This window comes from Microtus ochrogaster, chromosome 19, assembly GCF_000317375.1.
Source record: "Microtus ochrogaster isolate Prairie Vole_2 chromosome 19, MicOch1.0, whole genome shotgun sequence".
Taxonomy (NCBI): Eukaryota; Metazoa; Chordata; class Mammalia; order Rodentia; family Cricetidae; genus Microtus; species Microtus ochrogaster.
In genome coordinates, this window is record NC_022021.1 from 24,499,758 (window position 1) to 24,516,506 (window position 16,749).

At 38.1% G+C, this 16,749-nt stretch overlaps 1 protein-coding gene across 3 annotated transcripts in view; it reads left to right on the plus strand.

Annotated features, from left to right (window-relative positions):
* Cast (calpastatin) overlaps window positions 1-16,749 on the plus strand; it is a 101,146-nt gene that overhangs the window by 35,939 nt on the left and 48,458 nt on the right. For all 3 annotated transcript variants that reach the window (XM_026783683.1, XM_013349692.1, XM_013349693.1), the window contains one exon: window positions 14,923-14,982. In XM_026783683.1, the coding sequence (XP_026639484.1) occupies window positions 14,923-14,982 (60 nt within the window). The remainder of the gene's footprint in view (window positions 1-14,922; window positions 14,983-16,749) is intronic.

Sequence of the window (16,749 nt, forward strand, 5' to 3'; positions counted from 1 at the left end):
CATAAGGTATATTAAGACATTTTAGTATATCTAATTCTAATACAATATTATCTATGTAAATATATAAAGTCATATTTATAAATAAAGTTCCAGAGTCCCAGAGAAGTAGCAAGATTTGATTTGATTCTGATTATGGCTAGTGACTGATCTTAGGAAGTCCTACACTTTAGGTTATGTGCATAACTAAGCAGAATTTGTATCTGAATTCAAATAAGTATTGGAAACCAATCTTATACTTTTATTGTTGTGCCCATTATATTAATGTTGTCTGTTTTTTTTTAAATGAATGTCTATGCCTACTGATTGGAATTAGATGATCTGGTGGTTAGTTTTGTGTCAACTTGATGCAAAATAACATCATTTGAAAGGCAGGAACCTCATTTGAGAAAATGCCCCCATAAGATAGGCAAACGTATGGGGCATTTTTAAAGTTAATTATTAATGGGAGAGGGCCAAGCTCATTGTCAATTATACCATCCCTGGCTGGTAGTCCTGGGTTCTATAAGAAAACAGAATGAACAAGCAATGAGGAACAAGCCAGTAAGTGGTATTCCATGGACTCTGCTTCAGTTCCTGTCTCCATCTTCATGCTTTGCTTGACTTCCTGTTTTGGCCTCCCTCAATGGACTATGACTTTGAATATGTAAGACAAATAAACCCATTTCTCCCTAAGTTGGTTTTGGTCATGGTATTTCATCATGCCAATACTAACCCTAAGATAGACAATACTAGCTTAGTTCAGCTTATTTAGATCCTTTACATATGCAGCATAAAAGAAGTGTTAGCCATCTTTGAATATAGAAAAATATCATTAGTTAAGAGTAGAATATATTAATAGTAATATTAATACTATTATATAGTAGAATTAGTAGTAGTATATAACCAAAAATTCCCTTACTATGTAGGAAATTACAGGACTTCTGTTCAAATTGAAAGATAAGTATCATTGCCTACATTATTTAACTCAAATTTCAAATAAATCATACCTTAAAACATACTCTATCCTACTACATTTCTGCCTGATGTGAGGGTGGGGTGAATTAGTAATAAACTGAAAGACATTTATTTGAAATAGGCACAACATAGTTCAGGACTTTGCTGAAGGTCACACAGCAGTTCAAGACCCACAGATACTCTTCTCTCTAATGTCATTACGACTCTTCAATATTTGTTAAGACTTACTTAGTTTGCCATCAGTGAAGATTGTGAATTTCCAGGTTTCATTTTATTTCATTCCCCATTTTAATTTTGTTCTTCTGAAAGTCAACTTAGATAAGAGAACCTTTCTTTAATTTCTACCATTTTAACATTCTTATTAAGAACACACAGTTCAGAGTCAGACATTGGGATGCATACCTATAATTCTGGCATTGCAAAGGCAGAGACAGTTTCTTTGAGAAAGGTTAACAAGATTAGTGTGTAATTTCTTAAAGCAATGATAGCTACACAACTGCCTGCTGTTCTTGAACATCTTGACTCACCAGCTAAAGTAAATTCTTACTAGAAAAAGCTTGACTTTTTGACGTTTATGGACTTTCATAAGCTTATAGAATCCGCAGTGACAGGACTTATAATCAGAGACACATAAGTATAGTCACTCATACTCTGATCTTCCTAGCTTGTGCTGAGATCATACATCAGCTGTGGCCATTGTCCCAGTTGCTAGGCAACATTTGCATGTTTATTTTGATTACATCAGAGGCCAAAGTTTCATTTATGCTCCACTGCCAAGAGCAATTTGAGTTTTGATACTCTATTTTTATCTTAAATATGTTCATCACTTTAATATACCTCATAAATGTATGAAGTTCTCAGCAGAGATGTCATCATCCACCCCTCCTGCCAGATGATATTCAAATTGCCTCAATCTGGAGTACTAGATATGCTATACTCTGAACTGAGTATCTGCAGAATTTCCCCATATCCAAGTTTTACCTAAGTTATTTTGCTCATCTGGAATTCTTACCCCATTCAAGCATTCATCTGAAGTTTTGTAACCTCCAACTATTTTTAGCTTTTTAAGTGAAGGAATGGAATTTGTCATAGCAAAATATTAATGGACTCTGTTATCAGGTTTGTGTTCGAACAAAGGTTCCATCACTTTGAAGCCTCACTTTGCTCATTTATTAAATGCTGATAGTGATGTTTACCTCCTAAGTGTTGGTTGAGGTATCCTGAAATCAGGAATGAGAAGCATTTGATCCAGTTCATAACAAGAGGAAGAGTCTGTAGCTCCTCACCTACCTGTAGGTTATATTTACTAAATATGCAATAAATAATATCTCCTTCCTTTGCGAAGCCTTCCCTAATCATCTTTTGGACACATCTTGAGAAATGCAGACTGCCTCTACTGACCACCTATGATGTTTAATTCTACAATAGGTGTTTTCATGATCAGTCTATTATCCTCTGATATATAAGTGACCCACTAGCACACTGTTGTGTTTTCCTTAAGATAGCTCAACTTCATTTATAAATGACCATTTGCTTATTTGTTATAAGATTCATATTTCATTATTTTAAACATTATACGTTGTTAATCAGAGCTTTTTAAACCTTTCCACCCATAACTTCTTTTATCACAAGAAATTTTAAATAACAATGGATAGCAGGTATATAAAATAGGTATGCAACTTGAACATTTATTGATAATAAATCATAAGGAAATTTTATTTTGAAACAATTATTTTCTATGTACATAATTTTGCCATTAAAGATAAAAGTCAAAATACAGACTGATAAGATGGATTTGCTTATTTATTTTTATATTAAGAATTCAGTTCTGATTGAACACTTAATACTGAAGAACATACAGCATCTTCAGTGTAGTCTTGAGTTGGTCAATGTTTTGATTTTATACTTTTCAGAGCTGAGAATGCTATTTCCATAAATACATAGTACAAAATAGCAAAAGGATGTGTAGGACTATTTTTAAAAATTACTGAAAACACTCTCCTAATCCAAAGCAAAAATTCACTTAATTGTATTTTTGTGAAACTCAAGTCAACAATTCAAAGAGCAGTTTTCCAAAACCAAACATATTATTATAACACAATTCAAACTAATTTCATACTTACTTGTTAAGGAATGATAAGAAGGAAATGTTGAAAGGCTTTGTTTTATCCCAGGCTTTTTCAGACCCAGGCCAGCTGGCCTTGGTGAGTTCCCGATAGAACATCCCCATTGTCTCAGTGTGTGGGTGCACCCCTCGCGGTCCTGAGTTCCTTGCTCGTGCTCTCTCTCCTTCTGCTCCTGATTTGGACCTTGAGATTTCAGTCTGGTGCTCCAATGTGGGTTTCTGTCTCTGTCTCCTTTCATCGCCTGATGAAGGTTAATATTCAGGAGGATGCCTATATGTTTGTCTTTGGGTTCACCTTCTTATTTAGCATCTTTAGGATCGCGAATTATAGGCTCAATGTCCTATATTTATGGCTAGAAACCAAATATGAGTGAGTACATCCCATGTTCCTCTTTTTGGGTCTGGCTTACCTCACTCAGGATAGTGTTTTATATTTCCATCTTGCTCAACATAGTGGACAATGAGGACTACTGAGAACTCAAGAACAATGGCAATGTGTTTTTGATCCTACTGCACGTACTGGCTTTGGGGAAGCCTAGGCAGTTTGGATGCTCACCTTACTAGACCTGGATGGAGGTGAATGGTCCTTGGACTTCCCACAGGTCAGGGAACCTTGATTGCTCTTCAAGCTGATGAGGGAGGGGGACTTGATCGGGGGAGGGGAAGGGAAATGGGAGGCGATGGTGGGGAGGAGGCGGAAATCTTTAATAAATAAATAAATTAAAAAATAGCTGGGCGATGGTGGCGCACGCCTTTAATCCCAGCACTCGGGAGGCAGAGGCAGGCGGATCTCTCTGAGTTCGAGACCAGCCTGGTCTACAGAGCTAGTTCCAGGACAGGCTCCAAAGCCACAGCGAAACCCTGTCTCGAAAAACCAAAATAAATAAATAAAAATAAACAAGAGAAGAAACATTGCAGGTGATTCCTGCTTGTCATCCAGACCCCAGGAGGCTCAAGTGGGATGCTACAAATTTGAGTCCAGCCTGGGAATTAGTGCCCCTGCCTATAAATAAACCGAGCAACCAATAAATAAATGAATTAATGAATTAATTTTAAAAAAGGCTTTGTTTTCCTCAGTTAAATCATTATGTGTTTTTAAAATCAGGAATCATATGTACAGTAAAATCTCTATAATTCATAATGGTAGCCGACAATCTCAGCTGAGGTTCTTCTGGAAGAATCTGTTGACATTTAATGATGTGATCTCGTGCACAAGTGCACTTTGGCTGTGTTGTATGTTCAGAATCAAGGCCACAGTAAAGTCCCATCATGTGACATGAATGGGCACTTCACAATTCTTCTTTGTAAAGGAAGAAAGTCTGTTTGTGCTTACAGTTCCAGTACAATAGGAGTCCATTATGGCTTGGTAGCATGGCAGCAAGTGACAGGCATGGAAACAGAAGCAGGGAGCTGCAAGATGACATCTTCAAGTCCAAGAAGGCCTGAAACTAAGGCAGAGCTGCACCAACATCCACTCAGGAGGATCCTGCCAAAGATGCTCAGTGGATCTTTCTGGAGCTATTAACGCCTTACAGCTTGAAGAATGTCCCCAAACCTTCATCTTAATATTCTAGAGCTCACAATTATTCTTATTGAATTAGAATTATTCTTTGGTAATTTCATGTTTAGAAGTCTTTTACTCTTGGCATTTTTTGTAACCTCTATGTTCATTTAGATGACGCTCACAAGAAATTGCTGTGCTTATTAAAAGCACAGTTTATTTAATAGTTAAAGGTACACAAATATTTACTATAATATGACAGCATTACACACAGTAAAGAAATCAGAATGTCTGTATATTCACTTTCTGAAGTGAATAACCCACTATTTAGAAGGAAACATCTAAACTTGTATTCACTGGGTGCAGTATTGCTATTTGTAGAGAGTGTAGCTTTCTCTAGGAAGGCACTTGCTAGGGAATAAGGCATTTACTTATTGTTTCTTACAATTGTCCTGTAAAAAAAAAGAGGCTTCAGGGCTTGACTGTCTAGATTTCCTTTTTCTAAGATGCTCAACAACTAATTAGTGAATGTAGTCGTGTAAATGGCGAAATGTTCACAGAATGTCTTATCTTTACCATTTTTCTCTTCTATTCTCTATGTGAATTTTCTGGTGTTCATGCAGTAAAGTTCACACGATGCTCCATCTGGACTATATTTTAATAATTTGTGTTTATTATTGTGCAAAATTCATACAAATACACATTGAGCCACTTCTGTATAGTCATCTTTGGAAATTGGCAGAGTACGGAGCTCCTGGGATAGGTCTGGCTGCTGCCTTGTGGGGTGCATATTCTTCTTTATTTCAGAGATCTTGTGGTTACATCCTTCATTTCTTTTACATCATTTGAAGTGTGTTATTAAACAAGAACCTAGTGTGTGAATCAGAAATGGATTTCCATCTCTCTTATACATCAAGTAGTGCTAATTTTAGAAGTTAAAAATCAGTGTTGATTTGTCAGCCTTTATTAAATTTAGACAATGGTTAGTATTAGTTTTGTATTTTGTTCCAATTGCCCTTTGCTTTAGGGTATATAAATGGATCTTATAATAACCCCATAGAGCACCTAGTCCTGCAGTCAGGATATGTTAGGGCTAATTAACATCCTGTAAGGGCATAAGAAGCCACCGAGACTGAAACTTAACTCTTGTGACATACAATTGATTCTAGGCAAATAAAATAAAATAAAAAAGAACAGGTATTAAAACTATAGTTTACTATTTGAAAGTTAAAAATGGAATCAAGATTTCACTCAACCGGTGATTTTTGAGGTCCTTTTTGCTGCAATATATGCAGCACATAGGCACTGGAGAGAATGGGATACCTTATTTCTTTATAGGCCTATAGCTTCACTGATAAATCATGACCCTTACAAACTGGGTTATGCCTCCAGAATATATGATTACAACTTCAAGTGAGAAGTTTGAAATTTATGGATCATATCTTAAACAATTGTGAAAGGTTTCCTAGGGACTGGGGGTGATGGCATGGTGAAGAGGTGGGAGGTGGGAGCAGCATGATGCTGAAGCTTTGACAAAGGTGATGTTTTACAGCAGCTGCTGTTCACCAGCCCTCCATTCATATATATTAGCTAACCCTTAAAACAGTTTTCAGAATGCTTTAACTAAGGAAAAATTATAGCTATTCTCATTTTGCCTCTGAGAAAACTGAGGCATAGAGTGGAGAAATAACTTTCCTGAGTTTGTGCATTCACTGAGCTGTCAGATGAATCCCATCAAGCAGTCCTAAGGCTGGGTTTCCTCCTTTGCACTATGAATTAGAGCACAAGACTACCTGCTAAGGTTTTGATGAGATGACAGGGACTCCATCCTCGTGGAAGGGAACATAGGGTAGGGAGCCATAGTAAGAGAATAACTCAGTTGACTAAACAGATCAAATAATGAAGATTTTTTTTTTAAAGACAGAGAGCACTGCACTCTATCCAACATAGAAGATTATTTATATTATTAGTGTGGAAATAGATGTCATATTCATTTTGGAAACATTTGTTAAGCAGTTATAGATCAGAAGGATTTGAGAGATAAATTGAAATAAGGATGCCAGTGGGAGAGAACAAAGCCCAGAAACTATTAGAAGAACCTTGGTATAATCTAACTATTGGTGTTGGCAACTAGACCAAGAGTGTGTGAAATGAAAAAGAAAAATGAAATGGTGGGAGATTGACAGCCAGCACTGCTAATACAAGATATTCTAAGTGAGATAAATTCCTTACAAGGCCAAAGCCAATGGGTGCTATGCCCATTTTACAGATGTTGAAATTTAGACTCCAAAGAGTTCAATAATTGGGGTGAATAAGTTACAAAGCAAGGATATTAACCTGAGTGATGGAGGAAGGTCATTGGTTGATTAAATAAAGAAGCTGCTTGCCCTGATAGGTTAGAACGTAGATGGGAGGAGTAAACAGAACAGAATTCTGGGCGGAAGAGGAAGTGAGCTCAGAGACTCGACAGCTCTCCTCGAGGGGGCAGACGCCTCAGAGAGACACGAGATGCTCCACTCCTGCGGGCAGAGGCGAGAGCTCTGCTCTCTGAGGCACACGCGATGAAGCTCCGACCCAGGATGGACGTAGGCTAGAATCTTCCCGGTAAGCGCACCTTGGGGTGCGACACATATGATTGGAAATGGGTTAGTCCAGGTGCGAGAGTTAGCCTAGAAGACGCTAGATAGAAATGGGACAAGCAGTGATTAAAAGAATACAGTGTCAGTGTAATTATCTCGGGTAAAGCTAACTGGGTGGCGGGACACAGCCCACGGCTCCTATTACTACACCTGAGTCTTTCTCAGTTTCCTCTTTTTAAAGTAGTCTAGTGGCAAAGCAGACTTACTGATAAGATAAAGTGAATTGCTCATACAATGGAAGATACTTAAAACTATAAAGAATTTAATATTCTGAGAAAGCAACATTTTAAAAGTCGTAGTGACTGATAGGATTATGAGTGAGTAGTAAGGAGCTTAGAGTAGGTGGAAGAAGCTTCCGGAAGGAAGCAGATCAGAACCTGAGACTCCCAAGATCACAGCAGCCAGTGGAAAAGAAGAGCACAGGGATAGGGCCTGATGCTTTCAGTAACTTTTAACAAAGGCAGGTCCATGAATATGAAGGACCACAGGCAGGGGGAATGTTAAGGCTGGTATTGCTACTTGGGGAAAAAAAGCAAGGTCTAATTTATGAGAATAAAATCTAGTACATCTGATGCTCCATTCTGTCTTTTCTGAACTGAACCAGCAGGTTAAGATGAGGAGAGATTGAAGTGAGACCAGCTAGCTCCAGCAGAGGCCGTGAGAATCACAAAAGACGTGAGCATGCCTGAAAAGAAGCCAAATGCCTCTGGCAGACAAACATTAAGTTAGAGTTTCTGTTCTGCAACCAGAGAGTAAGGAACTGAGGGAATAATTTTTCTTTTAACTGGAATAAGCAACAACCGAATGGGTAAAGGATCATAAAAGAAGTCTGTCACTTCATCAGAAGCCCTAATCCCCCACCTTTTCCCATTTATCAGAACCTTTGAAGGCTCTCAGAACCAAAATCTACTCAACCTTTACAAATGCTCCTCTCGTAATCAAGAGTAAATACAGAACTAACAAGTTTCTGTCAAGTACTGTGAATGTGTTTTCCAAGCTTTATAAATGTTCCAGGTAATATGAGACAACTCTTGCTTTTCAGCTAACATCTTCTTTTAACAAAATAAGAAATCTGCCATATTTTCAAGTAGAATGAATGCAAATATTACTAAACTGGAGAGGCCCATTTCTTTTCTTTTTATTATTTATTTTATTTTATTTTATTGAAAATTTCCACCTCCTCCCCTCTTCCCAATTCCCTTCTCTCCCCCCTCCCCCTCCCTCTCCTGTCCAAGGAGCAGTCAGGGTTCCCTACCCTGTGGGAAGTCCAGGTCCTCCCTGCTCCCCCCAGGTCCAGGAAGGTGAACATCCAAACTGGCTAGGCTCCCACAAAGCCTATCCATGCAGTAGAATCAAAACTCAGCACCATTGTCCTTGGCTTCTCCATCAGCCTCCACCTTCAGCTACATTCAGAGAGTCCTGTTTGATCACATGCTCCATCAGTTCCAGTTCAACTGGCCTTGGTGAGCTCCCATTAGATCAGTCCCACCATCTCAGTGGGTGGGTGCACCCCTCTCGGTCCTGACTTCTTTGCTCATGTTCTCCCTCCTTCTGCTCTTCATATGGACCTTGGGAGCTCAGTCTAGTGCTCCAATGTGGATCTCTGTCTCTATCTTCATCCATTACCAGATGAAGGTTCTATGGTGATATGCAAGATATTTATCAGTGTGGCTATAGGATAAGGCCAGTTCAGGCACCCTCTCCTCTGCTGCCCAAGGAATAAGCTGGGGACATCTCCTTGGACACCTGGGAACCCCTGTAGAGTCAAGTCTCTTGCCAACCCTAAAATGGCTCCTTGAATTAAGATATCTACTTCCCTGCTCCCATATCCATTCCTCCTCCATCCCAACCATCCCATTCCCTCAAGCTCTCCCCATCCTCCCCTTCTCCCTTCTCTCTCCCCATCTCCCTTTATCACCACCCCACCCCCACCCCCTTGCTCCCAGCCCCTGTCCGGCAATCTTGTCCACTTCCAATATCCAGTAGGATAACTATATGTTATTCTTTGGGTTCACCTTTTTATTTAGCTTCTCTAGAATCATGAATTATAGGATCAATGTCTTTTATTTATGGCTAGAATCCACTTATGCGTGAGTACATACCATATTCATCTTTTTGGGTTTGGGTTACCTCACTCAGAATAGTGTTTTCTATTTCCATCCGGTTGCATGTAAAATTCAAGATGTTGTTGTTTTTTACCACTGCGTAGAACTCTAAAGTGTATATGTGCCACACCTTCTTTATCCATTCTTCTATTGAGGGGCACCTAGGTTGTTTCCAGGTTCTGGCTATTACAAATAGTGCTGCTATGAACATAGTTGAACAAATGCTTTTATAGTATAATTGGGCATCTCTTGAGTATATTTCCAAGAGTGGGTCCTGACTCCCAGTTTCCTGAGAAACCCAATCTCTAAAACTTTTAAAAATATCTTCACATACACCTAAGTAGAAAACTACTAATTTTTATATATCAGCATTTAGTGTTCATGCTCCACATCTTTCATCTGTTCTACAAATAAAGCCTAGAGTTCTGTTTTAGAAAATTAAGAATTCTCATTTTTTTAAAAAATTGACAATTTTAAATAGATTTTCCGTGAATAATAACAATGTGATGAGGTTTCTTTACATATTGTGTTTAAATATTGTCTTTTATTATTTTTTGTATAATTTCTAAGCATATATAACAAAACATGTAAAATATAAAAATATTCATCCTTGATTACTCTAAAAACTGAATTTTATCTAAGTATTTGAACCGTATCTTTTATCCAGTTCATGAATAGATTTATTTTAATACATTCTATATTTGAAATGTTGACTCAAAATTTTAATATTCCAATTAAAATGAATGATTAAAACACTGTCATAAAAATTAAAAAAAAATAAACAACAACAACAAAAACAAATGGTCCTCTCTTCTCAGGCAGCCTCATAACAAGCTTGAGTTTGAGTGCCTGCTGGGTAACCTTTTACTTCACTGGACTTAACTCCTCGAGGCCATGGTTATGTCCAATTGTGTAGTCTCAACTCCTGGGGCAGTGCTTTTTAAACAATGACTCTTAAATGGGAGGATGGTGAATTACTTTTATCAGGTCATTTCTCTGATGCTTGTTAGTCTGACTCTGCCGTATCTCACATTATAGAATCAGTACTACTCTGGGTACTAAGAACTTTTCTTGGATATTTGAAAGGCAAGTGTTGTTTCACCTGCACTCTGGTCTGACCTGCAGTGTTACTTCCCTGGAGCATTTCAGTGTATGGGAATACTTAAAAACTGACAGCCCCTGACATTTCTAGGACTAATGAGTTCTAGGCATTACAGTACATAGACACAGATGAACTTCACGTTGGTTCTGGCATACACAATTATGCATGCCTTAATTTATGGATCATCTCCCAGCATCTTAGTTTGAGTTTCTATTGTGGTGAAGAAGTGTCAAGACCACAGCAACTCTTATAAAGGAAAACATTTAATTTGCTGGCTTACAGTTCAGAGGTTCAGTCCATTATTATCACAGTGGCATGCAGGCAAATATGATGCTGGAGAAGGACCTGAGAGTTCGACAACTTGATCCATAGGCAGCAGAAACAACTGTGTACTGGGAGTAGCTTGAGCATATAAGTGGCACACTTCCTCCAACAAGGTCACACCCATTCCGGCAAGGCCATACCTCCTAATAGTGCCACTCCCTATGGGCCAAACATTTAAACCCATGAGTCTATAGGGGCCATCACTATTCAAACCATGACACTGGCCTTTGTCTTTGTGGTTTCCCCCTTGCCCTCTGTCATACCTTCAGAATCAACTGTCTCAGCTGTCCTTTGTTATGGTTCCATAGTTGGGTTTTCATGAGACTCTGACTTGTAATGTGATTGTTTAACTCTTGTCAACCTGGATAGGCTCTACCTTTCATAAAGGCATATCTGTTGATCTCACCACAGTATCCCCAGGACTTAACCGAGGTACATACTGTGTTCCACATAAACTGAAGGAGCCAGTAAACTGTGGTAAACCCTGGACATGAGATTCCATTTTCTCATCTGTCTAAAGTCTATATGTTAGTCTTTAACAAGGTCATTGCTAAGGTTCATACTCGTTAAAGATCTATGAGTTAACTTTTCATAACTTTTTATGCAAATTAATATTTACATTCATGTTTGGCAATTCAGGTGGTACAAAATGAAGGCATATTCAGTCCTTTACATGAGATAATAAACATTAAACATTCTCTACCTTCACTTCTAATGTAAGAGGTGAACAAGACATAATAACCCAGAGTTGTTTGGGTCAGTAATGGGGTAGGGTCATTTCCCTTGCCCCTGGTTGCCAAGAATCAGCATCCATATTTCAGAAAACTTAACATGTATTAATGTAGAGCTTCCATAGAAATCTCCATGCTGAGGATAGCTGGAGCCAACTGGCCTTAGGCTAAAGTCCATTATGACCATGCTTATTTATAGGTGCTATATGGAGAGGTTTTATTATTCTTGGTGGGCCATTCAATGTCTGCTTTATTGGACATGAGGCACACTTTCAGGGATTATTTAATGGAATAGTAGTCAGGCAAGAATAATCTGGAGATATATGATCTTATAAACATTTTAATAAATTTATATGTTTAAGATGGGCTGGAAAGATTGTTCTACGAATAACAGTACTTGATACTTATTGTAGGAAGAAGACTGCTTATTCATATTCTGGCTGCAGACTCCCAAAATAATCACACAAAAACTGTATTATATAAAACACTGCTTGGCCCATTAGCTCTAGCTTCTTATTGGCTAACTCTTACATCTTAATTTAACCCATCTCCATTAATTTGTGCATCACCATGAGGTCATGGCTGACCAGCAAAGTTTCAGCATGTCTGTCTTCATAGGCAGCTCCATGGCTTCTCTTTAAACTGCGCCTTCCTTCTCCCAACATTCAGTTTAGTTTTCCCTGCCTAGCTGAGTTCTGCCCTGCTATAGGTCCAAAGCAGTCTTTTATTGAGGGATTCACAGCTGACAGAGGGGAATCCCACATCAGGGACTCTTGCAGAGTATCCTGGTTCACTTTTAAACACACCCTTGGTGATTCATAACATCTATAATTTTAGTTTCCAGGGAACATGATATTCTTTTCTGACTGCCCACTGGACACCAGACATACACATAGTACATATACTGACATGTAGGTAAATACTCAGACAAATAAAATAAGTGATAAAACTCTTTTAAAATTTAATTTTTGCATAAAGATTTTCACCATAAAAAGGACGTTTATTTACAGAATTTGTTTCTGCTACTAGTTTGACTTGGGTGAGAAAAATGATTGCACAATTGTGAACTTACTGAATTTGAGTAGAGATTTGTACATTTCTACCATCACACTGTGAAGGTAGAATTATCTCGTATGAGCACTTTATTCTCCAACAAATTTTACTCTCAATAAAAAAATATTTCTCTACTAATTTAACTATTTTGAAAAATCTATCTTTGTATCTTTGTATGTTCTAGTTTTTTATCCCAAAGAGAATGTGAAAGGTTATTACAGTGTGTGTGTGTGGTGTGTGTGTGTGTGTGTGTGTGTGTGTGCATGCTGTTGGGAGGCACACCTGATTACTGCCTAAGGATGCTTACAAATAAGTAAGTTCATATGGCTTTGTTTGAAAAGTCAGTGTGCTAAAACTGTGGTCTTCTATCTGTAAGTCACCATAGTTTGACTATAGTATTAGTTGAGGTCTAGGGGTAAGTGATTTTGGTCATGGTCATCAGGTAGTAACAGAGTCATCCTATCATCCCCTTTAATGGGAGTGTGAGTGGGAGAAGAGCAAAACAGGCTTTTGCTGCTTTTTCATAGCTTCCAAAGTGGCTTAGGGCTAGGCATTAGAGACAGAGTGGAGGCCCACATCATAGAGTTTTCCCAACTTCTGACAGTCACAAATATTTACTAACAGTGGCTTGGTTAGGCAGCTTGTTCCAGATGCAATCCTTGAGCTGCAAATTCTATGAATTTAAATGTGAAGAGATTTAAGTGAACTTAAATGATAAACGCCTATTTTTAATACTATCACGATGTTACAAGCTAAGTAATGGAACAGTACTCAATACCATGTATGCATTGACATGTTCAGGCGCCACCCAGTGCTGGGGTGATTCGCTTGCAGGACTCCACCTCCCCCATGCATTCCAAAAGAGGGCTATTTAATAAGTCTTATGCTCCAAGCAGGAGCCAATATGAGACAGCAATATTCTTTCTATACCTCTGTTTCCCATCTTTTTTTCTTATAAAGCATTACAAGGACAATTGTTATTCATGTTATATATTTGTTTCTTCTATTTTTTAATGTAGAGATAGATGATGATAGATAGATAGATAGATGATAGATAGATAGACAGATGATAGATAGACAGATAGATAGATAGATAGATAGATAGATAGATAGATAGATGGACAGATAGATGTTAGATAGATGAATAGATAGATGAATGGATGGATGATAGTTACTGGTAGCTATGATGCAATACCTGAAAGAATTTTATAAAGAAAGCAGGGTTTATTTTAGCTCATAGTTTCATGGATACAGTTCATCCCCTAACAATGCCATCCTAATGGCCCACTTTCTCCAACTAGGCTCTATTTCTAAAAGTTCTCTCAAAAAAGCACTAGTTGGAGACCAAGTATTTAAACACACATGGAGCTTCTTTCACACTCAAACTATGTCCCTATTAGAAATAAAGGGCTAGTAATTTTGTTAACATTTATAATGTGGCAGAAATTTTCCATAATTATTGCAAATACTTATAAAACTTGCAAAATAGACATTAAGACCCACTTTATGTATATGAAAAACTAAGACTTAAAGTCACAATGCTAGTAAATAACAGCACTAGCTAGGATTTAAACAGAGTTTAAAAAGAGCTCTAATAAGTGCCAAAGTGCACGTTCTTTTTAAAAATAGTATTAACAGGTATAACAAAGATTACTGAACAGTTATATATATATAAACTTGTAAGGTAATTGTTATCTATTGAAGAAAAGTTGTGCGTGGAAACTAAAGACCAGAATCTTTAAGTAACTGGTTAATATTTATTAACTGGTTAATAATAATGCTCTACATTCTGAGCATCACAGACTCTCCATCTGAGCCCATTTGATCTGTCACAGACGCTGGCCGGCAATACCTATTGGGATTTGTGAACATGGTACTACGAGCTAGGTGAAGTCAAGGTGGAAAGTTAAGGAAAGTGTGGAGAAGAAAAGCTGAGGATAATTTTAAGTGGGTGTCTTAGGTAGGGTTTTCTTGCTGTGATGAAACACCAATACCAAAAGCAAGTTGGGGAGGTAATGGTTTGTTTATTAACCTTAGCTTCAGCATTGCTGTTCATCACTGAAGGAAGTCAGGATGGGAACTCAAACGGCAGGATCTGGAAGCAGGAACTGATGCAGAGGTCACAGAGTGGAGATGCTTACTTGCTTCCTTCCCATGGCTTGCTCAGCCTACCTTCTTATAGAATCCAGGACTAGCAGCCCAAGGATGGCACCACCCAGAATGGGCAATCCCCCATTGATCACTAGATAAGAAAATGCCTTGCAGCTTGATCTCAGGATCCTCAGCTGAGGCTCCTTCCTTTGATAACTCTAGCTTGTGTCAAGTTGACACACAAAACCACCCAGTACAGCGGGGGTCATAGCAAGTCTGACTTTGTTTCCTTTCTAGGTGCCTGCTTCCTCTGCTGCAACCAGCAAGTTTCCCAGTATGAGTACCACAGAAGCTAAGGTAAAGAACCTTTGAAGGGCAACCTGAGTGAATGCCACTTTAAGGTTATCATGAGCAATAAGCTTGTTGACAGATGGGTTCATTATCTTAGGATGCTCACATTATGGAAGTCAGCATCTTCTTCTTGAGTTGGAAGCTTGTGTAAATTCTCCTCTAAGAGAATTTCTATCTAAGAGGTGTCTGTTGTTTCAGAGTATTTCAAAAGTGTCACTGCTGGAATTCCCCCCTTGATTAAAGTTTTGAAAAGAAAAGAGATAATCTCTCTGAATACATTCCTCTGGAACTGAGGAAATAGGGAGTCTAGCTTCCTGGTAACAGTAGTAATATTTTTGGTAGACATTTAGAATTGAACAAACTTATACTACGTGACCTAAGTGACCACAGAAGCAAAGGGAAAGGGTATGGTTGTTTGAGATGTGTTCTGGTCTTGTGCCTGATAGAGAAGAGGACTGTCTCTATGACAAACTCCTTAGAGCCCTGTTGGGTATTTATTTTCATATGTATCCCTCAGAATTTCAAAACAATGAAAGGGGTGTCATTGCTACACAGGGTGACCCCAGTTCTGACAGACGACTGAAGCTGCGATTACTCAAGCTGTTTCTTAGAACTGTTTCAGGGTAGAAATAAAAAAGAAGAGACATTTGTAAAATGTTCTCAACCTTTTGTGTATTTTATTATTTGGTTGTTATTATCAAATTGCCTTATCTACAGTTTTCAGCTGATGTCTGCTGTCTGTGTCCCTGTCACTGTGCTGTCTCAGCAGTTGCCTGCTCCAGGGGAAGTGGCAGCATAAGTTACTACCAGGGATCCTCTTGCCTTATCTTGAATTAGAACAGTGAAAATATCTGGGAGTGTCCTTTTGCCTAAGTTTTATAAAGGTTAACTTAAATTTTATATTTTTTTACTTATTTGAAGTTTTACCTTCATACCAATTTCTTAATTATGTTATAATATTAACTATACTATCTATTAGTAACTAGTTGCCTTTTGTTAAATTATTTTTAAAATCATATGTACAAATATACATATATAGATTTGTAGTACTGGGAATTGAACACAAGACCTTGAGACTTCATGTGTGCAAACAACTAAATACTATATCTTTGAGGGATGTCTCTAGCTGCCTCAACCTATTTTAACTTTGAAAGACTAAAGAAGGGATACATACAAACCAAAATGCAAAGTAAAACCCCATTGGATTTGATATCAAGGGTTAGGATAGATAGATACTTAGACTGTTTCTATGTTTTTGGTTCATGTAGCTGTTGCCCAAGAATGATCCTGCATTTTACCTGAGGGCCAGTGTTTATTTCCATGTGCCATGGTTTCCAGAGCAAGTATCAACAATCCTTGGATATCACAAATCATTTATCATGAGAATTCCTGGCAGTCAAAACAAACAAACAAAACCTTTGAAGGAGGAAGAAATATGAGAGATGGAAGAGAAGGGACAAAGAATGAGACACATGTGATCAAGCCTTTCCGTTGTCTGATTTAGACCATTTTTGGCCTCTGTTGTTGTTCCTTGGAGTGTTTCAGTCACACAGCTCTCAGTCATTGTATCTTCGTTGCTTCTTCTGGTTCTCGTGATTACACAGTGATTACACAGTGACGACTGTAGTAGCCTCCTCTTGGAGATGTCAGGACCTTGAGCTTCAAAGGTTCACATCCGCAAATACTTTGAGCTTTTAGTGAAAAGATGCTAATTCATTGAAGTAGCAACTACAGAACCTTATCCTATTTACACTTTTCAAATAGGAAAGACTA